The 22,042-nt window shown below is 39.4% G+C and overlaps 1 protein-coding gene across 1 annotated transcript; it reads right to left on the reverse strand.

Annotated features, from left to right (window-relative positions):
- Positions 1–413: 413 nt before the first annotated feature.
- On the reverse strand, positions 414–1,803 carry LOC107798610 (LOB domain-containing protein 37-like). The gene is made up of 2 exons (XM_016621632.2): positions 1,453–1,803; positions 414–1,260 (listed from the first exon to the last, which is right to left on the reverse strand). The coding sequence occupies exons 1-2, from the start codon at positions 1,634–1,636 to the stop codon at positions 773–775; spliced, it is 672 nt and encodes a 223-aa protein (XP_016477118.1). The 5' UTR covers positions 1,637–1,803; the 3' UTR covers positions 414–772.
- Between the last annotated feature and the right edge of the window lie 20,239 nt (positions 1,804–22,042).

Genomic DNA, 22,042 nt, shown 5'->3' on the forward strand with positions numbered 1-22,042 from the left:
GTTAAGGTAAATTGTTTAGAAATAAGTAAAGGATCATACTTTGCACAAATTCGAAAGAAAATGCGTTTCACATATATTGAAAACGAGGAAGTACAACTTAATTCTTATTGTGAGGTAATTCTTGATGATGAAAAAAATTATTTACACGTAGGATTTAGTGATAAAAGTTTGTAGACGTCAGTAAAATTAAACCCTAAGTTAAAGCAATTTTAACAAATTACCTTTCATTGAAATTCAACTTAAATTTAAGTTAATTTAGTAATAGAAAAAGTTCATAGTCGTAATCATAGTCGTACTAGCAGTATGGGAAAATGTTCGGTTACTTCTTTTATTATTGGTTTACACATGTATAGTTTCATTTAAAGTACAAATCTAGTCAACAGGAAATTCCATCATAACGGGAAAAGGAAGGTGAAATGTGAAAATTAGTTTTTTATTATGAATCAAAATGATCAGTGACTAACAAAATTTGTCAAAAAAAAAAATACCAAAAAAGAAAAAGAAAAAAGAGAGATAAAGTAAAAAGGACAAGAAAAAAGAAGAAAAAAAAGTAAAAAGAAGGCAACTCTCATCTTTCCCTCAAAACTTTCTTTATCGAGAAATCTAGTGCCATAGAAGCCATCTCAATTTACCCCCTTAAGTTACCAAAAACTTACCACAAATAAGTTCGAGATAACACTTTTAACAACAAAAAAGGTTAAACTCGTTCCAGCTTCAGTTAATAACTGGCAGTAACTTGTAAGAAACCCACGGTAAAACTTGAAGCAAGCTTTCAAAAAAACAATCTAAGAAGCTTAGTATCATCTCCTTGTCGTTGTTGTGGATTTTGATGGCACATAAATCCGCTTTCTAATGTTGTGGTATCAGATTCATCTGAATTCAACGAAGGCGTCGCCTCTCGTCTCTTCTCCGTCCGCCGGTTCATTCTACCGCCAGCAGCCGCCATTTTCGCCGGGAATCCTGACGTTAATCCGAGATCTAGATCCTCCGCCACCTCATCCATAACTTTCCTCTTAGATCGGAAGTTAAAGCTCTGTGATCTAAACAGATCAACATCGTTCGCTTCCGAGCCCGAATCAGTCTCCGGCAAAGCCGTTACACCAGAAAACTCCGGCAACGGCCGTAACACGCCTCCTTTAAGCACCGTTTCTACCGCTGACTGGCACACGTGCCAGTTGCCGGTCCACAGTAATCCGACCGCTCCGTGCACCGGGTTCACCGTCCTTCCACACGCTTCGAACAGCAGCGATTGGAATAAAGCTACAGGTACACAAAAACAAACTCCTCAGTAAATAAGTAAATAAGTATGAACGTAGAAGTTTATGTAATTTTTAATTAGAGCAACAAAAAAATAAAAATCTGATCGTGTTAGTAAGGCTACTATGTAACTTATAATAAAATTTATTTGCATACAATAAATAAAATGATTTGATGCACATGAATAGTAAGTACCTGGCCGTTGAGATTCGGGAACAGAGGAGAGGAAAGACATGAGGCCAGCACGGCCGAAGAATTTGGCGACAAAGACGGTGGCATTAGCTTGAGCATGAGGGTTTTCAATGCCCTGTAAACTTTGCCGGAGTATGCAATTCTCGTTGCAACCTTTCCGGAGAATTCGACACCCGTTGCAACTCATGTTGCTGCAAACGTACAACTAAATCCCCTCTTACACAAATAGCACTATATTTAAGACAAAAATTAAATGAACAGAGAACTTTGATGCCCCTGAATTGCTTGGAACCCAAGAAACGAGTAATGCTTTAGGATTTGGAAATGAAAGAGAGTTCAAAGTGGAAGGGAGTCTTGGATAATAGGAAACGGAGATAGATATATAGAGATGAAAGAACGTGGGGGTTAAGGGGTATGAGATGTGGAGAAAAGTGGAGAATTATTGGACAAAGTGAGGAGAATAACCATGGGTTAAGAAAGTAACCATAGTTAGGTTTAAAAAGGTAGTGGCTTTTGAGCAAAATGAGTGGACATGACGTTGTTTGTTTTAGACTTTAGACTTTAGAGTGGAGAGGGGGTGGGGAAAGAATAAAGTATTTGGGTGAGTGGGGGTGGGGGTTTCCAAAAGTGTTGGGTAATAGCGGCTCCGTGTCTCCGCGAATGGGTAGAGAGAGGGGTACCTTTTTCTATAAGAAGAAGCAGAAGAGAAGTAATGGATTCTAGTGCAGCACTTGAGAATCTTTTCTCCGCCCATTGTATGGGAGACTCTGCCCTTTCGTGATGCGCCTACTCCTCAACTTGCTCCACTTACCAACGACGTCGCTGAGTGCCGCATATTTCATTCTCCACTATTAATTAATATTTTTTCTTTGGTTTTTGTATTTTTTGGAGATAAGCCGATTGGTTTAGGAATAAATATATTAAAATTGATGATAATATTTTCTGTAACACATATCATCAACTCTATCACTTTTTCTTTTTTTCTTTCCTCTATACAAACCATATAGCCAAAAGAATTATCTTTTAGATTACTTTACCATTCAAAAATAAATATAGTACAAATAAATATGTTCCATGGATATTTCTTTGTAAGTTATAACTAAATAAATTATTTTACTTCTGTTTCTTCGAAAGTTTGTAACCCAAATCAAAATAAAATAGATTTTCAAACAAACTTTTCCAAACATAAATACAAAAACTCACAATTACTTTCTGAAAACCACACCTAAAACTAAGCTCCCGGTTGGCTATAAAATTTGGAAGCTTTTTTAAAAATATTTTTTTTTTCAAATATTTATTTGTTTATAGATTTTAACTATTTTTAGCTTCCAAAAATAACTCTAGAGTAATTTTTAAATTTTTTGAAGTTTTCTACTCACAAAACTTCAAATTCTTTTCAAATAAAATATATGTCCAAACTCAATTTTAACTTTAAAAAATTATTTTTTATCTCATTTTCAAAAACTCATTTTTTCAAATTTAAATCAAATTTGTATCCAAATGCTAGCTAGCTAATTCTTTAACATCAATTTTGAAACAAAATCCAAGGGACCTAACTTTTAAACTAAAATTTGATTCCTTTCCTGAGGCGTTGAAATTCCCTGAATCAAATCTGCTTTATTCCTATCTCAATAAAAAGAACTTGCAGAGGTTTGTGTGGTGCATCCCAAGCGGTAGAGCAGGTGAATAGAATGTAAATGACACAATTAAACTGTGTGAGGTTTGTTCAACAATTTATATAATTTTTTAAAATTATATTAACATAAAAATTATAATTTATAGTACTTTTTGTATAATTTTTAAATATCTAAATTTTAATTATAAATATTGAATTGAACTAATTCAATTAAGTTTCAAAGTTTATTCAAATTGACTTTCGATAAGCGAAATGTATCATCTAGTTGAAAACAAAGATAATACATTAGTTTAAAAGGTGAATATTTTTACTATACTAGGCCAGAAAACAAAATATACTAAGGCAATTTGCCTTCTTCTACAGCAGGTGTCTATATTGACAAGATGAGCAATAAGTTAAGATTTTACGCTTCTTCGCTTCCTGTGGATGTTATTCCCGAGGGAATGCCACGTTCTTGTGCACAACAATTGGAATTTTGTACTTATTTAGCTCGAGTAATATAATTTTTTAATCTTATACTCAACCAACGTTTTATAACTCTGGCATTAATTCTTTATTTTTTGAATCTGTATTAACCAACGACTATAGAATAAAAGATGGTCAAAAAATCAAGGGCGGAACTAAAAAATAATCCGTATTATCCTAGGGTTCTTTGCTCCATTTCCTAGGTGAATTGTTCACATAAATTGAAACGGAAGAAATATACTATTTTTCTAGATAAAAGGTTTTTCTAGGTAAATATTTTTCTTCAAAAAGGAGAAAATGATTTCTCTCACTAATGGACAAAAGTCATTTCCATACAAATTTCTTGACTCAATTTAATATTATTCACTCCTACTAATATTTAGATATTACTCTTATTTATTATTTAAAAATTTCATCAATATACTTTTCGATATGCTACTATAATTATAAATTTTAATTTATTTATTTTTTGAAGAAATTTCTTTCAACTCACTAACATTTTTTTCAAATAAGTACAACAACAACAATAACATACCTAGTATTATCCCACACCGTGAGGTTTGGGGAGGGTAGTGAAGACGAGGACGGCCTCAATGGGCCAACCCATCGACTGACTTCGGTGCAGGCAGAATCCAGGAAAGATCGAAGAAATGATACCAAAAGAGATCTCACGGCCTAACGACCTAACCGGGAACGACATCTCCCATATGTCAGGACCATCATTGCATCTTCATCCCGCCGTGAAGAGGGACCACCCCGATCGAGAACGGGGACTCACCGGAACGAAAGAGGTATGCCCCATTTATTACCCGCTCATAATTTTTGTGTGTCACCTACAGAGATAGTCTATGCCTTAAAGAAGCTCAGACCGAAGGTGAAGTGACCGCAAAAGATGAGGTCAGACCCAAATACTAGAAAATCAGATACTCTCTGCGAGTTCCATCAAGAGCGAGGACACAAAACCAAAGATTGCATCGCCTCCAGACAGGAGGTCGTAAACATGCTACGACAGGGACACCTCAAAGAATTGTTAAGCGATCGAGGAAGGACCAACTTCGCTAGAGGGCGTGAACAACATCAAGGGTTGCCAAAATCGCCCTCGCCGGTCCGCACGATCCACATGATCATCGGTGGTGGGGACGACGCCTCCATCAACAGCCTGAAGTTCACCACAACCTACAAGCTCAAACAGTCGATCACCCATGAACGGTATGATGAACTCAAAGAAAGTATCATCTTCGATAAATCGGATACTAACGGTTTGGCCTTCCCTCACTATGATGTTCTTGTTATCACTTTTACGAATTTTAGATACCGATGTGAGATGAATTATGGTAGACGATGGGAGCGGTGCATGCATTATCCATACTTGAGTACTTGCACAAATGAAACTTGAAGATAAGATAGTGTCGCGCTGCATCACACTAACAAGCTTTAATAATGCAATTGAGTGAACTTCCGGCGAGATCACACTCTATGTCCTAGTGGGTGGCGTCACTCTGGATATAACATTCCACATCATAGACTAGGACACAACATACAACGCCATAATAGGGCGACCATGGATACACACCATGAGAGCTATCCCCTCGAGCTTGCACCAAGTCATCAAATTCCCAACTCCATGGGAAATATTCAGTATACGAGGGGAGAAGCGCACATCCCAGGAATGCTACCGCATTGCCTTAGATTATACGGCTACCCAACAAACAAAGGATAAAGAAAAAGTGGCATAGCAATCAACATGGTTGAGGTCGGTATGCGATGACAACGAGGACATCATCAGAGACCCCGATATGGTCGAGGTCGCAGGATCGACCATAGAGGACCTCGACCCTATTCAGTTAGACAGCAACAACCACAATAAGAAAGCTTACATCGGATACAAGCTTTAAAAACCGGGTAAGTTTCGTAAATTTTTAACTGCTAACGCGGACTTGTTTGATTTTAGCCATACAGATATGCCAGGTATCCCTAAGGATATTGCCACACACAAATTGAACGTCGATCCACTCTACCCCCCGGTGAGGCAGGTTAGGCGTAAGCTCAACTCCGCAATTAATGATGCAGTACACGAAGAAGTGGAAATATTGTTGGAAAATGGCTCCGTTAGGGAATCGAAGTACCCCCAATAGGTCGCCAACGTAGTCATGGTGAAAATGAACGGCAAATGGCGGATGTGCGTAGATTTCACTAACCTAAACAAAGCTTGCCCCATGGATTCATTTCCATTACCTCATATCGACCAACTCATCGATGTAACGGCCATGCACGAGCTACTAAGCTTCTTGGATGCGTACTCGGGCTATAATCAAATACTCATGAAGGAAGAGGACCCGAAAAAAACCAGCTTCATTACCCACCAGGGGACGTACTGCTAAAGGGTCATACCCTTCAGACTGAAAAATGCAGGGGAAACTTACCAAAAGTTGGTGACGAAGATGTTCAAAGACAAACTCAGTAAAACGATGGAAGTCTACATAAACGACATGCTGATCAAATCCAAAAGGAAAGAGGATCACGTCGATCCCGAAAAATGAGCATTCGGCGTGGCCTCAGGAAAATTCTTAGGTTTCCTAGTATGGCAGCGAGGTATCGAGATCAATCACGATCAAATCAAAGCCATCGAAGGGATACCAGAGCAGTTGACCACCAAAATACAGGTCCAGAGGTTGACTGGCCATATCGTCGCCCTTTCGAGGTTCTTTTCATGATCCTCCGATAGGTGCCATAAGTTATTCGGCGTACTCAAAAAGGAGAACGACCTCCAATGAACCCCTGAGTGCGTCCAAGCCCTGAAGAAGTTAAAGTTGTACTTGTCATCGCCAACGTTGCTTTCTAAACCAGAACTGGGACAGCCCATCCTCGTCTATTTTGCCGTGTCCGGAGTAGCCGTGAACGCAATTCTGGTCCAAGAAAATAAAGGTACGCAATCCCCCATCTATTACATTAGCAAAACACTAGTCGACGCCGAGACAAGATACACATATCTCGAAAAACTAGCTATGGCCTTAATCGTAGCTTTACGAAAGCTTAGACCATATTTCTAATGCCACACCATCTCGGTCATCACGACTTTACCCTTAAGAAGCATTTTGCATAAATCCGAGCTATCGGGCAGGTTGGCCAAATGGGCCATCGATCTGAGCGAGCACGATATTACATATCGACCGCGAACGACGATAAAGTCACAAGTCCTCGCTGACTTCAGTGCAAAAAATAATGCCCGAAGTCGAAAACGAAGCCGTCCACGCTTCTCCCCAAACACAAGACCTCTGGGTCTTGTACACTGATGGCACATCTAACGTGTCAGGGTCTGGGTTGGGACTCGTACTCGAAGTTCCAACAGGCGAAGTGATTCGCCAGTCCATAAGATGCCCGATCATGACTAACAACGAGGCCGAGTATGAGGCCGTAATTGCAGGACTAAGACTAGCACTCAAATACTAGGCGAAGCGGCTAAAACTGCGATGCGATTCCCAACTCGTGGTCAACCAAGTCTTAGGGACTTTCCAAATCAAGGAGCTAAGGTTACAAAAGTACCAGACCAAAATCTGCAAGCTGCTACCCGAGTTCGATGAATGTCAACTCGACCAGATCCCCCGAGCACAGAATACCGAGGGGGACGGCCTCGCCAAATTAGCCACAACCACCAAAAATATTACAACGGGGGAAAGAAATATAGTCCACCTCCTTAACTTATCGACAGATAAAATCGAGGTAAGAACCATAAACCTTACTTGGGACTGGCGCAACCGTATTGTTACATATTTGCAGGATGGCATACTCCCTGATGATAAAAAAAGAGGCCAAGAAACTGCAAATGTAAGCATCCAGATACAATATCATTCATAACGACCTGTACAAGAGGACGTATGGCGGCCCTCTGGCAAAATGCTTAGGCCCAAATCAGACGAGGCGCATCCTTAAAGAAATACACGAAGGCCACTGTGGAGCTCACTCCGGCAATCAAGCTTTAGTCGGATGCCTCATACGAGCAGGGTACTACTGACCCACCATGAAAAAAGAGGCCGCGAATTTCGTGACAAATGCGAGCAATGCCAGAAATATGCCCCAATGATCTACCAAGCAGGCGAACACCTACACTCAGTGACTTCCCCTTGGCCGTTCATCAGATAAGGAATGGACATCGTGGGCCCCCTCCTGGCAGGACAAGGTAACATACAATTTTTTTTGGTTTTAATTGACTATTTCTCTAAATGGGTAGAATCAGGAGCGTTCGCCCAAATACACGAACATGAAGTGATCGCCTTTATATGAAAAAACATCATATGTCGCTTCGGTCTCCCCAAAGAAATCAGCTGCGACAATGGATACTCTCAGCGCCATACCACCCCGCGGGCAACGGGCAAGCGGAATCCTCCAACAAGTCGATACTGGACATTATGAAGAAGAAACTTGAGGATGCCAAAGGACCATGGCTGGAAATATTACGTGAAGTACTCTAGGCCTACCGAACAATGCCAAAGACGAGCACAAGAGAAATGCCATACTCGTTAATCTATGGGACAGATGCGGTAATACCGATCGAGGTCAGAGAGCCCAAGCTAAGATACTCCCACGAAAGTGGACCCTAGAACGACGACAGCAGAATGTAGGAGCTCGACGAAGTCGAGGAACGAAGAGATATGGCCTATGTAAGAATGGTCGCCCAAAAGCAACAGGCAGAACGCTATTATAACAAAAAGGCAAAGATCACACCACTCAAAGTCGGGGACTACGTGCTCAAAGCCAAAACACAAGCAAGCAAAGACCCGCGGGAAGGAAAACTAGGAACAAACTGGGAAGGCCCCTACAAAATTATGGCAACGACAAACAAAGGGTCAATCCAACTAGAAATAATGGAAAGAAAGCGACTACCAAACAACTGGAATATTACACGCCTCAAGTACTTCAACTTTTTAAAGATGGTGTCCCCAAAATTGTACTCTTTTTTCCCTCACTTGAGTTTTGTCCCAATTGGGTTTTCTTGAGGAGGTTTTTAACGAGGCGATGAAGGGGGACAGTTTAGGATTGAAGTACGCACAGACGAAGGCACTGGACGGCTAGTTCATTGCTCGACTTCTCAATACTTTTCCAGGTCGACCAATGAAGGGACTAGATAGGCTGGGACTGGAACTGAAATGCCAGCCATCGCCCAGAAAATATGTAAATTTCTCCAAGTGTATGAACAAAGCACAAATACATGAAGCTTATTTCTATTCTCTCTAAGCATAGGTTATATTCGACCTCATTCGAATTAACTCCTGATCGGCCCTCGTCCATAACTAAAAATAGGTTACATTCGACCTCATTCGAATTAATGCCTGATAGGCCCTCAGCCATAACTAAGTATAGGTAACATTCGTCCTCGTTCACATTAATGCCTAATCGGCCCTCGGCCATAACTAAGCATAGGTTACACTGGGAAGAGTTTTCCATAGCAACATCGGGAATGGGAGTGATATAACCGGCAACCTTTAATCTCTCGTACAGCTAGTCTATAGGTTCAACAATTAGGGTGTACTGTCTGGGTGGTCTGCGGTCGAAATTTGGTCTAGGTTTTTGGTAGTTTTGGCGGGTTAGTTGTGAGTGGTAGTATGCAGGTTGGGTGTTATAGGTATGGTAAGTGGTGGCAGGTTGTTGGTATCTGGGAGGTGAAGGCTGATATGTGGGTGAGGTGTTTGGTATGTGAGAGGAGAATTCGGACCTTGGGCTACCATTACTGCACCTACTTCTTTCTTCTTGGAGATACCTCCTGACTGCAGGGCCTTATTTGTGGCTTGGAGTGCTTCAAAATTTGTCACCATTTCGCTTTTGATCCCTTCTTCTATTCTCTCTCCCAACTTGATGATATCAGAAAATTTATGGTTTTCAATAACCATCAATCTTTCGTAGTATTGCGGATCCTGAGCTTTGACGAAGAACTTATTCATTTGTTCTTCTTCCAGCGCGGGCCTTACTTTTGTAGCTTCAGACCTCCATCGAGTAGCATACTCGCGAAAAGTTTCCGTTGGCTTCTTCTTGAGATTTTGAATGTAGAAAATGTCTGGTGTATTTTCTGTGTTAAACCTGAACCGATCCATGAAATCTGACGCCATGCTCACCCAATTAACCCATTTCTTTGGGTTCTAACTGATGTACTAAGATAGGGCGTCTCCGGTGAGGCTTCTCGTAAACAGCTTCATGCAGATTCTTTCATCCCTGCCAACTCCTACTAGCTTGTCATAATATGTTTTCAAATGCACCTTCGGATCACCAGTTGCGTCGAAGATTTCGAATTTAGGAGGTTTGTAACCCTCTGGCAGTTCTACATCTGACTGAATACACAAATCTTCATAATTCAAACACTCAATAACTTTGCCCCCTTCGACACTTTGAACCCTGCCAATAAGTTTCTTGAGTTCCTATGATATGTTCTTGATGAGCAGGTCCTTCTCGACCGATTCGGGTATGTATAGGGTCTGTTGTGGGGTGTGGGGTAAGTTTTCACATATATGGGATTGCTTTGGTGGACTCCGGGAATCTGGGCATAATGGTGGTCATTGGTTGAGTTTTGCGGGTCAGGAGTAGGCTGTGGTGCATTCTGAGGGGTGTGGTACGTGGTTGTTTGTGGGTATTGAGTTGGGTGGTGATGGTGTTGTTGAGGAGTAGGTATCATTGGAGGGTTATAGTTTTGAGAAGGTGTGGTGTATTGATGTGGTGCGGGAGGATTCGATGGTGGGTTTTGATTCTGCATGTTTTGGGGAGGTGTTAGATTTTGGGCGTTTGTATTTTGTTGGTTGATGTTAGGGACGTTAAGGGTGAGGGAAATGTTTGCCAAGTTCCGGACCTACTCAAGTTCCTATTGTAGTTCCAATATTTTGTTGTTTCAGACGTAGGACCAATTCGTTCTGTGCTGGAGTATTTCGACCGTCCGAGGTTTCAACGTTCGCTGTGTTGTCCTTTCTGATACCGCTTAAATCGTCCATTTTTTCTTTCCCTTTGCTTTTGCCTTTAGGATCACTTAGTGGAGGACTTCTAGATCTAATATGATATGCGGATGATGCCAGTATGCATAAACCAACCTTTGGGGAATGGGAATAAACAAAGAAACGAAAAACAAAAAGGTAACCAAGTCAGTAAGGGATATTGAAAAAATGCTTGCAATATTGAACATGTGTTGCAGAATTAGTAAATAAATTCGCGTCCTAATTTAGGGGACCTCGTTGTGCCCGAGGTAAGCCTAAGCGATACATAGACTTGGAGAAAATTGATGCCAATAATTGTGTCATTTCATTAATGCGAAAATGGATCAAATCCTTACTAAAACAACAATAATAAGAAAATCACTAATGGCATTTTCCCTATTACATTCGAAATCTAAAACTAAGTTAAAAAGCAGTAAAGAACATCATTCCCTAATGTATTTGGACCCGGAGGGACCTTCTCCATGCTTGGCCCTCTTGGATCCATCAATCAAGTTCCCCAAGTTTGCGCATGTCCAATAGTAGGTAAGACCTTGCTAGGTGCCCTCCCTTACTGCCTTCCGTATTCTGACAATCTGAGAGCCTCTTCCTCATCTTCCCTTCGAGTTCCATTAACCCTTGCTCCAAATATTTCAATCTTTCTGTTGATTTAGTAGCAATTTCTTTCCATTCGCCGATAGCTTCCAAATCCACTTTGTGCTGTTCCAAATGTCTAGCTTCAGACTCGAAAACCCTCTTGTGCAGCAGCCTATACTTGACTTGTGCTTCAGCAGCGTCATCGATAACCCTATTTTCCAGATTAATCCCTGGTTTGACATCTCCCACTATATCATCGACCAACCACGACAGGTAGAAGTATACATGGCCGGCATGGTACCTGTCTGGCTCGATAGTGTCTTTCTCTACAACGACCTTTTGATTCCACATATGCTGCGCCTCGAACTTGAACGGAATGATGTTCCCTTTAAAGTCTGCTTTATACTGGACCATGTTGGAAACCCGAGGTATAACATGCTTTCTTCCCGCTTGCCTCATTACTCTTAGAGGTGCATAAGGATAGATTCCTCTTAACCCAATCAGCACTAAATTAGTGGTTTTTCTTGACCTGATGATGAACTCGCTACTAGGGAACCATTCAAACATCCAATGTACCCTTTCATCAGTCAAATTGCTGAAGAAACGCAGCCAGCTCACAGCATTTCCAGGTTGCGCGAACCTATCTGGGATAAATATCATTCTTTTTGGATGATGGTAGGCTATGTAGTCATTCAATGGTCGTTGCAGAAGCTCCTGACGATATTCACCTCTCTGGAAATGTTCTAATAACCAAACCTGTAGCAACAGATTATAGCCTTCGAAATGCCCATACCCCTGTTTGCACCGATCTAAAGCTCAGTACATTTCGGCCAAGATCATGGGGATGATAGTGTAAGTTTGTCCCTCAATTCCTTCCATTAGAGTCCTAGCGACCATTGCCAAACGAGTGTGAATCCTCCCTCATTTCATCGGAAATATTAGCAACCCCAAGAAACAAACAATGAACACAAAACCTCGGCGGTATGTCCAGCCCAAAGAAGTAATGGCAAGTTCATCACGGTGAAGGCGATATGACTTGCTATGCCCATAACGTTCATAAAGGAATTCAAATGGTATGTATTACTCCTTCAGACAAAGTAATTCATCATTCTTCTTGAAACCCATCATTTTTAAAAAATCGCGGGGAGTGCGATTTTCTGGTACTAATAAAGCCGGACTATCTCATGGCAGCCTAGCGAAGCCTCCTATTTCTTCTAAGAGAGGGGTCATCTCTACATTACCAAAGCGAAAGACAACTCTTTTCTCATCCCAAAACATAGTGGCGGCCTCAATCAATGCGTTATTTGGCCGGATGTCCAATAAGAAAGGTAAATTTCCGAGGACCCTTTTCACATGATTATGGTCTCTAGGTGAGAGGTTCTTCCACCAATAAAGCAGCAAAGGTGGGATGTTTTGAACCATGCCGAACCTGGGAACTTTGTGCCTCATTTTCTGCAAAACAAATAGAGTTAGCCCCTTCCCCTCCGGGTCTGACTATTTACGCATTAATGATCAACATATCGGCACGTTTTCTCCAAGTAATGCACATAACGTGATGGTGTCCATTGAGATTATGGAAATCCCGTCGGACTTTGGACAAGGCTTATCTTAGTGGATTATCACGTGGACAACGTCCTAATCCGTACTAGGTTCGACATAATGCATGCGCAGTTGATATTGGAGTGAGGTTTCTAGAAGGGTCTAGGCCGGTACCCTCAAGTGAACAACTTGAGAGGGAAAGGCAGGAACCGTCGACTACACCGTTGATCGACTAGTTTTACCGCAAATAAGCCTTTTCAAATTAAAACGGTAATTTTTGGAAGAGCGCGGATACTCATCAAGTGCCGCTATGGTATTAGTTGGGCACGAGTGGAATATGATTTGGAGCATGCTTTATGCAAAGATAATAAAACAAGTTGTCAAGTATTTGCATGATAAATATGTGAAAGCAATAAACGCAGTATTAAGATAAAACATAAAGGACGCAAAAAGAAAGACAAAAGAAGAAGTTAGTTCGTGGAACATAGGGAATATAATAAAGTGAGCAAGGGAGTAGGGGTGGGAGAGACATGATATAGATAATAAATAACAGTTAGAGCAACTAAGGGCGGATATGGAAAGGGATGTGTATGCTATAACAAATTTAAGCACATAAAGATGGATAAGGGAAGGGTCGTACATGTTATAAAGGTTTTAGACAAGTAAAGGTGAACGGGAAAGGGATGTGCATGTTATAGCAAATCTAACAAATTAAGATAGAAAAGGAATGTGCGTTTATAACAGAGAAAACTAATTCACATAAGCCAAGTTCATTATGGTAAGAGCCTAAGTGTATATCCCCAGCAGAGTCACCATGTTGTCGCGCCCCTTTTCTCTCGCGAAATCGGGTTTCGACATGTGACAACTCTTTTAAGGAAGGCATTAAAAGAGGAGAGTCGTCACCTAATGGTTTAAGGTGCGTTAGGGCACCTATTTGCATATGACTCTAGTTAAATTAGTTTGCATCACCAAAGATCGGGTAAGGGCTTGAAATTACCTCGAATAGAAGGTGTTAGGCACTCTTCGAGATCCACAACTGTGGGTCCCAGCCGAACTTGAATTATATGAATTAGTCAGATAAACGAAGACAAAGAAAAACAAGAAATTTGGGAAACTAAAAGACTGAGTAAATACGAACACCTGATTCAAAGATAAACAAGAATAAGATGGGGGGGGGGGTCCTAAGTTTTTTAGCCTAAAGGATCACCCTGTGTAACATAAATAATACTTTGTAACTCCCTCTAGATGGGGTGTTACTTGTATTATTCAGCGGGCACAGACTATCATCTCCTGCTACCCGTTTATTATCTTTAAGTTATTACCTAAAGCGCAATAGTTGATTCTAAATCGTGCCTTATGCATGCGCTACCCGTCCTATGCCTATGGTCCAGAAGGCATTTGGACCTCTATTTTTGGGTAGTTCGAGACTTGACTTAGGTTGCTCAAAAATGTTAAAACTAGGCGACAATTCAAAACAAATAGGGCTGCATTTAAGGACAGTTAAAAGGCTCAAGTTAGCCTCCGCAGTTAGACAACAAATGCACGCAAACAGATTTTTACGTTAGGCATTAGACAGTTTCAGAATTGAGGAAGATTGAAGTCATTAAGCTCTATAGACATGGTTTCTATATGATCTGATCCAAATGTGCAAACAATTTCAGATGCAGGGCACCACTTTAGAACTATGATTTCTAAATTACCAGTTTGAGAGTATCTGATACTGCTAAGTTGTTTATTGAGATTACAGATTGTAAGTTAATAAAGCCTATAGCATGATCTCTAAGTGGTTTACTGAGTAAGGGACAGTAAATATTATTTGAAATGCTCAGAATTTGCTCATGCTTTTTAATAGTGGCGTGGCTAAGCAATAAACAACATTTGAAGAGTCCAGTATCAGCACTTTAGAGCGAGTAGTAATACCCTATAGGCAGAATTTCTAAAGATTGGCGATTGGAACCGATTTTTTTATATTTAGCTCCTATAGGCATGTTTTCTAGGTGCAATAGCGAAATTAAATAATTAAAATCCTATAGGCATGATATCTAATGAACATGGTGCAGTTATGCAAATTGAATGACAATTATTGGCATTTATTTCCTATAAGCATGCTGTCTAGCGACACATAGCAGTAGACATGGGATAAATAAAGCACTTATGCCTTGATAGCACACAAGTTGTGTTAGTGTATGATTTTCCTAATGGCATGATTTCTAATAGTGTACATAGAGAGTGAACGACACATATAGCAAACACATCACTAAGTCCTATAGGCATGTTATCTACCCATCACATATGAATATTAAATCTACCCCCATTCCCTTTTACTATCAACCCCAATTGTTTATACAAAGATTATTACAGGCCCAATAGTGAGTAAAATAATAATGTCACATAACAGTGAACAGGCCCACAGTAGGCTCAAATAAATACCCAGCATTGCCTAGGCCTTCAACATTTCCTACAGCATACCCAGGCCTTCAACAGAGAGTCGCGTTCAATACATGACTCAAGGGTCTATAGAAGGATCCAAACTAATTTACTTAACCACAACACAAAGTGTTGCGCCACTTGAAACAACCAATTTAAGACACACAGTACATAACATGGGATATGGAATAGTAGGAACAGTTTTGGAGGTTGAGGGAGTGACTAAGGACCAAGCTCTAGTGTGTCAGAGTTCACTAGAGTCTCAATTGGACCCCGAGCAGTGCTCACACTAGGGAAGTCGACAACGGAACCTAGATAGCCTTGGCTTTCAGCCGGCTAAGAATGAGAATTCAGAATAGCATGAGTGGCAAATAAGGAGAGTGGATAGTGATAGAGAAACAGAAATTAAGTAACAAATTTGAAAGAAATTGGGGAAGCAACAAGTTTGCAAGATATACATAGATTATCATTCATGACATTAAACCAATTGAGACCTAAGAGGTTTGGATTAAGCTAAGCATGCATCTTAGGATCATACCAATCAGTATTTAGACATTGTGATAAACACTGAAGAGGCAAGACATTAAAAAAGACTGGAAAAACATACTAGCATGGGAGCAAGATCATAGTTGAGGAAGAAATGAATGTTTATCTTAACATACTAAGTGATGCTAAGGAAAACATGCTTAGAGTGAAATTTAAAGCAGTGTTCTATATAGTGGTGGCTAGTACACAAAGAACAGTCAATCAGACACAAAACTCAGCACTAAATGATTCATAGAGGGAGATTTCCATAGAGTTGTAGTAGTATCCAAAGCAAGGTATGAAGAAACTCTATAACTAACAACATATAGTCACAACAGTCAGATTTAGATCAAAATAGGCACGTATTGAAACTCAAAACTGAAACATATTCAGATGCTAGAGGTACATAACTGATTCCAGAAGAAAACAAAGAACCAACATAGAAGTGCAGACTAGCCTAACACAAACTAAGGACAAAGCAGTAAACTATCTCATGCATTCAACTATCATAGGATGACAAAAGAGTATCGAGCATTATCATAATAGTGCTATATCAGGGATTCACAAACTAAATCATACTCATATAATTCAAACACATATAAATATGTAGAAGGAAAGAAAGAAAATTAACATTGCAGGGATTAAATCACTAACCAGTAGCAAACATTATACGAACAGAAGGATAGTAAAGAGCTTAATAGCAAGAACCCCAGATCTCTGATGCTTCAGAGTTCACAAGAACCTCGAGAAGGGCTCCGAGCAGTGCTTGCACCGAAGGAGGTCGTTTAATAGCCTTGGCTTTCAGCCGGCCTAGAATTTCACAGAATATTCGAGTGTAACAGAGTGAATGAAAGAGAAGAACAATAAGAATAATAGCAGTGATTAGGAGATTCCGAGGTCTGTCTAAGGGGTTTTAGGGGAGGGGTTTATATAGTGTAGAAATCAACCGAGTAAACATGGAAAACAAATTATTTAAACACAAATAAGGAAAGATATATTAGAATCAATCGATTTTTTAGGGCGTGAACAAAGGGGTTCGGTAAATCAACAGGGAATTACAACTATCACGCAAATAATACTAAAAATAAATGAATACAGAAGATTAAACAGAGAATAAGGAAAATATCATACCAAAAATCATTTAGAGTTAGATTTAGGGCAAAATAAATTAGAAAATAGGAAAAGAATAGTCAAACACGGAAAAGGAAAAGTATCAATCAATCGAAAAATCAGTAAATGAAAAAAAAAGGAAAGTCTCAAACCCTAGTTGGGACTGACGACTTGAATCGAACCAATAATGCAAGAATCGTTTAGTATAACATGCATATAGATGAAAGATCATCCAGATCCTTACAGAATCAAAGTAAATCGGTCCGTTCTTGAGAAGTAGTTCTTGCCAAAAATAAGGCAAGAACTAAGTAACACCGGGCAAGAACTAAGTAACACCATAAACATACGTATAATGATAGAGTATCACAAAATAGGTAAGTAGATCATGGACTAATTCCATGTTTGAGTCGGAATCGAAGAGGATTAAGGGTTATGACGGCTAGGGTTTAATCAGAGGAGAAGAGAGATGAGAGAGTTTAGGGGCGGTGGGTTCAGGAAATGGGGTTAGGGTTTGGGTGATGGGTAGTTAATTAAAACGGGGGAATGGCTAGGGGCTGCGGGCATAAAACTCAGCGTCCCCAGGCAAAAATGAGTGTCAGTACAAATAATGTACCGAGTATGTAAGGAATGAAAATTAGTAAATAATAGACATGAGAGAAACATGGAGTAAAAGACTCGACATGTACGTCTGCATAGCTCTGTGAATCATTTTAATTTTATAACGTCATGCATATGCGTATAAATATCACACCATGCATAGGTATATGTGTTCATAACATCATCAAGCCTCTGAGAGCATCCCATCATATCATTTCGGCCACTATGGGTAAATCATCAACGTATACCAGCTTATCAGGTGGTGATGCGTATATAACGCCATAACCTTTTCCCATATCCCATATACATATAATATATGTGTATATAACGTCATCTAGTCATGGGTCAATGTATATGTATAAATGCATGAAATGCATAAGAAATACGTTAATAAGATTTTTCAGAATGTCATAAAAATCAATATGCCTTTTGGATAAACTTTATCAAATACGTATTTTTTGAGACCCATGAACAGAAGATATAACAATAATTCACATGGGGAATCAAGAATATAGGCACCCCTAGTATTTCTACGAATAGAGTCATTTATGGAAGTTATGCATTTGTCGTATAGATCATGCCAAAAAGAAAGAAGAGATAGCCTTAACATACCTGAAGTAGGAAAAAATCCGTATAATATTCTTGAGAATGATTGCATCGTACTCACTTAGAATTACAAAATCTCGTTGCTATAACATTACATAGTATAACTTCATTGCAAATCTCTTAGAATTGCAATCCATATTGAAGTTTTCATCTGTTGCCTTCTAATACATATATGAATTACTCACGTTACTATTACATAAATTCTTATATGAACTTGGTGAAGCATCCTTCATCACCTTGTAGAGATACAAAGTGAGTTTAAAAAGGGGTTTAAGCCTTTAAGTGTGGGCACCACATGATATGATGATTTGGCCACTAAATTCTCTTTAAAAGTGCCACCTTGGTATGTGATTCAAGAGTCATTTAAGAGACCAAATCTTGCTGCCACGTTTTTGGCTTAGTCTTTGTCCAAAGACTTTAATTAATCATCCACTAATTATTAATTAACTTGTTAATTCTCTCATTATCCAATAATTACCTAATTATCCACATAATTAGAAATTATCTCAAATTACTTAAAATACTACTCACTTTTAATACACTTTGCACACCTTACTATCATGGTCATATGGTACCTTGTATGGCACTAGTCCATAAATATCGGGTATTTTAGCTTGGACCGTAATTTTATCCAAAAATGTCAAAGTTCGACGAAAATTTATTTTCTTCGATTCGCTTAGCCTCTCACCTTCACAAATTTACTTATCACTTGTTTGAAGTAGCATAATGCTTATAATCTCAAAATAATCTCATTCCCGAACTTACGTCGATTTGCTTACGATGAAACTTTAACATACGAAAATACGGGATGTGACATCTCATTTCCGAGCCTATATCAATTTACTTATGGCGTACTTCCACGTATGAAAACATGGGTTGTAACATCATTCCCCCCTTTGGAACATTCGTCCTCGAATGTCGACTGATGTACTTATCATTTCCATAACCTATGTCTTCTGAATACTTTAGTACTTTCCTTGCAATCTAAGCAACTATTCTGTTAATAATCCCAAAGGCCAAGGCATTCCCCCCTTTAGACCTCTTTCTTATACCACGACTTGTGGTCGGAGTATTGCTACCTTCTATCATGTAGCTTGTACGATTCTGACCTTGTAAGTGCGCCTATGCGGCTCTTCTCTCCTTTTCCCTCAGGCTTTTAGCCAATCTCTAGGCCTCATTTTGTAAACATATACAGAATTATGACAAGTTGTACCTCTGGGCGTCTATGGGTATACTGAAGTTCTTTGCTTGGTACTTTGTTGAACTTACGAATATTGTTATACCTTATTTCATAGCTCCGTTTATCCATCCATATGACTTTACTGCATCTAGGTAGGTCATACTATACGATAACTCTTACTTCGATTTATCGTTACTGAGATATGCTACCAAACTCCAGGTTACTTTCGTTGCTTATCCCATATGCATAAATCTAAGTCCTTTAATGCTTCTTCACTATTGTTCATTTTAAGAATGACGGTCTAATCTCATCTCATACTTCATAACTTTTATCCATCCATTGTTGATTCACCTAAATATTGATCTATAATCTACCACTGGTAACTTGACCTTCTATGTAATACTGCCGCTAGGGCTCACGTCTCATCGGGAAATATTTGAAATGATTAGACTGATCCACCTGGGGCGATACTATGCTTTCATAACCGTATTTCATAGCATCCCGATGTGATTCACTTTATGTGGGTATTTTAATCCTGTACAATTCATGAAATTAGATCATTACTCAATCGAAGGCTCAAACATCATCCTTTATCTATCACAATTACACCATCATTCTACTACCAGGGCAGCATTCCATCTTTTCTAGATGCTATTAGTCTTCTCTCCTTTGAGTTCATTCAGGCTATACTGAGCTTTCTATAACTTAGAGAAATCATTAGCTCTCTTGTTTTCATGGGCTTAATCTTGAGGACTTATCCATTCTCGTCACCTTTTCCCTCGTCCTTTCTTATCCTTACTCTTGTCTTCCTGAAACCTTGTCGCTTTACCATACTTTAGCTTGCGACCTACACATATCTATTTATATTACTCGCAACCTTCTGCATTTGAGTATCTCGTACGTTGTTCACCTTTACCTTACTTACCTTAAAATCTCGTATCACGTCTTCTATCTCTTTCATGACCTCGCTTTAACACAGGTATAATTCACATCCACAACTTGAAGCTCTATTATAATACTTGCACCTCTGGTGCATACACAATCCGGTGAGAGCTTCATACTGACTTCTTAGGAGGCTGGTACTCTTCTGACTGGATTTATCGTAGAGCCGTTATAGAATATGGCTATTGTACTATCTCTCTTGTACCTCTGATATTTAAGAGTGATCCTGCAATGTTCTCAATTGCGAGGTCTATAATTTTCTGGGTCCAATAATTAGACTCCTGATTTACTTAGTTGGTGTAACTCTTTAGTTTCCTCTTCCCTCTGATCAACCTTTATGTAGGCTTAAGCTATCTTCCGATCTGCGGCTCATGGTACGAGTTATTACTTTAGCCTTTCATAGACGCTATGGAATATCCGTGATACCATCATCTAACAATTCAATCCCTTGTCTATGACCTGGACTCAATTCTTTCTTTTAACTTATACCAGAGTCTTCTAAAGTTGTATGATTGTCAACATACATGCTGCATGGATAATACTCCGAAATATTGAGTGCGTTCATAACGTAACTAACTCTAGATCATTGATCGAATAATTCTTTTCGTTCCTTCTCAGCTTTCTTTAAACGTAAGCTATTAATTTTTCTGGTCTTTCTGCCCCCTTGTTGCGTGCATACTTAGCTTATCTTAGTTCCTATGCATGTCGGAATTTTGTGCAATTCATATGGTCTCGAATATTACTTTTGGTTTCATTTCCCGCTCATTAGCCATGCTAGGTGCCACTTCCTTATGGAGTGCATAACAATGTTGTTGTGAGACTGTTGTTACAAGACCATTTCCTCTTTTGGTCACTGTGCTTAGGTTGAAGCCTTCTTCCTTATTTCCTCATCCAGTCTTTCGTTGTAGTATTTAGGGAGACCTTTTGGCTCTTGTAAAGTTACAAGCTTATCACATCGTATCCTTGACGAAATTTTTGATGTTCTTCCTTGCCTATAATTATCCGTAGTTACTTATTTCCACGACCTTGTGCTTGTAGGGTTGCTCCTTAACTGAAGTTTTGACTGTCTTCCCAGTGAGACTATCTTTTATTTCCATAATATTCATACGATACCTTTAACTACCCCAACTCTTATCTAAATATTTCTCAAGTATTACAATGATATTACTGCGAGGCTGAATTCACTATATTAGGTTTTTACTATGTTTATCTTGCATAGTCTGTTGATTTGTCTGTGTCCTCTTGTTTTGCCATAACTAGGCTCTTCCTGGATTATCCGTAGTTACTTGACAAAATTTTTGATGTTCTTCCTTATCTATAATTATCCGTAGTTACTTATTTCCACGACCTTGTGCTTGTAGGGTTGCTCCTGAACTGATGTTTTGACTGTCTTCCCAGTGAGACTATCTTTTATTTCCATAACATTCATACGATACCTTTAACTACCCCAACTCTTATCTGAATATTTCTCAAGTATTACAATGACATTACTGCGAGGCTAAATTCACTATATTGGATTTTTACTATGTTTATCTTGCACAGTCTGTTGATTTGTCTGTGTCCTCTTGTTTAGCCATAATTAGGCTCTTCCTGTATCAACTACTACTACTCGTTGGCCCATTCTTATATCAATATTCCGCGTAATCTTACTTGGGTTATTTCCTTTGTCTTAACTTACCTCTCGCACTGGTTCTTTACTCATCAATAACATCCCGAGCATGAACCGTTACTTCCTTTCCTTGACGTCGTGCTTGCATAATAATCTGGAATCGTAGCATATCTGTAGGATTCAGATAAGTGCAATCTCATTCCTTTCTCATTTTTATCGCATTCTTCCTTTATTAATCCATAGTTACTAGAACCATTTAATTCTGACTTAATGCCACATCACTCCATATTCCCCCCCCCTCTTTAGGGGAGCACTAAGAATTGGAGCCACGACGATCTACGTATAGATTTTTCTCCTCTTCATCTTTGGCGTCTTTTCAAATCATCGATGACCCTTACTCGCCTTGCGACAAT

This window comes from Nicotiana tabacum, chromosome 19, assembly GCF_000715075.1.
Source record: "Nicotiana tabacum cultivar K326 chromosome 19, ASM71507v2, whole genome shotgun sequence".
Classification (NCBI taxonomy): Eukaryota; Viridiplantae; Streptophyta; class Magnoliopsida; order Solanales; family Solanaceae; genus Nicotiana; species Nicotiana tabacum.

Bases quoted from the DNA above. Each gene is read 5' to 3' on its own strand.
- LOC107798610 (XM_016621632.2), bottom strand. From the start codon at position 1,636: ATGAGTTGCAACGGGTGTCGAATTCTCCGGAAAGGTTGCAACGAGAAT. The intron at 1,261-1,452 runs GTACTTACTATT...GTGTACCTGTAG, and splicing joins TCCCGAATCTCAACGGCCAG to CTTTATTCCAATCGCTGCTG.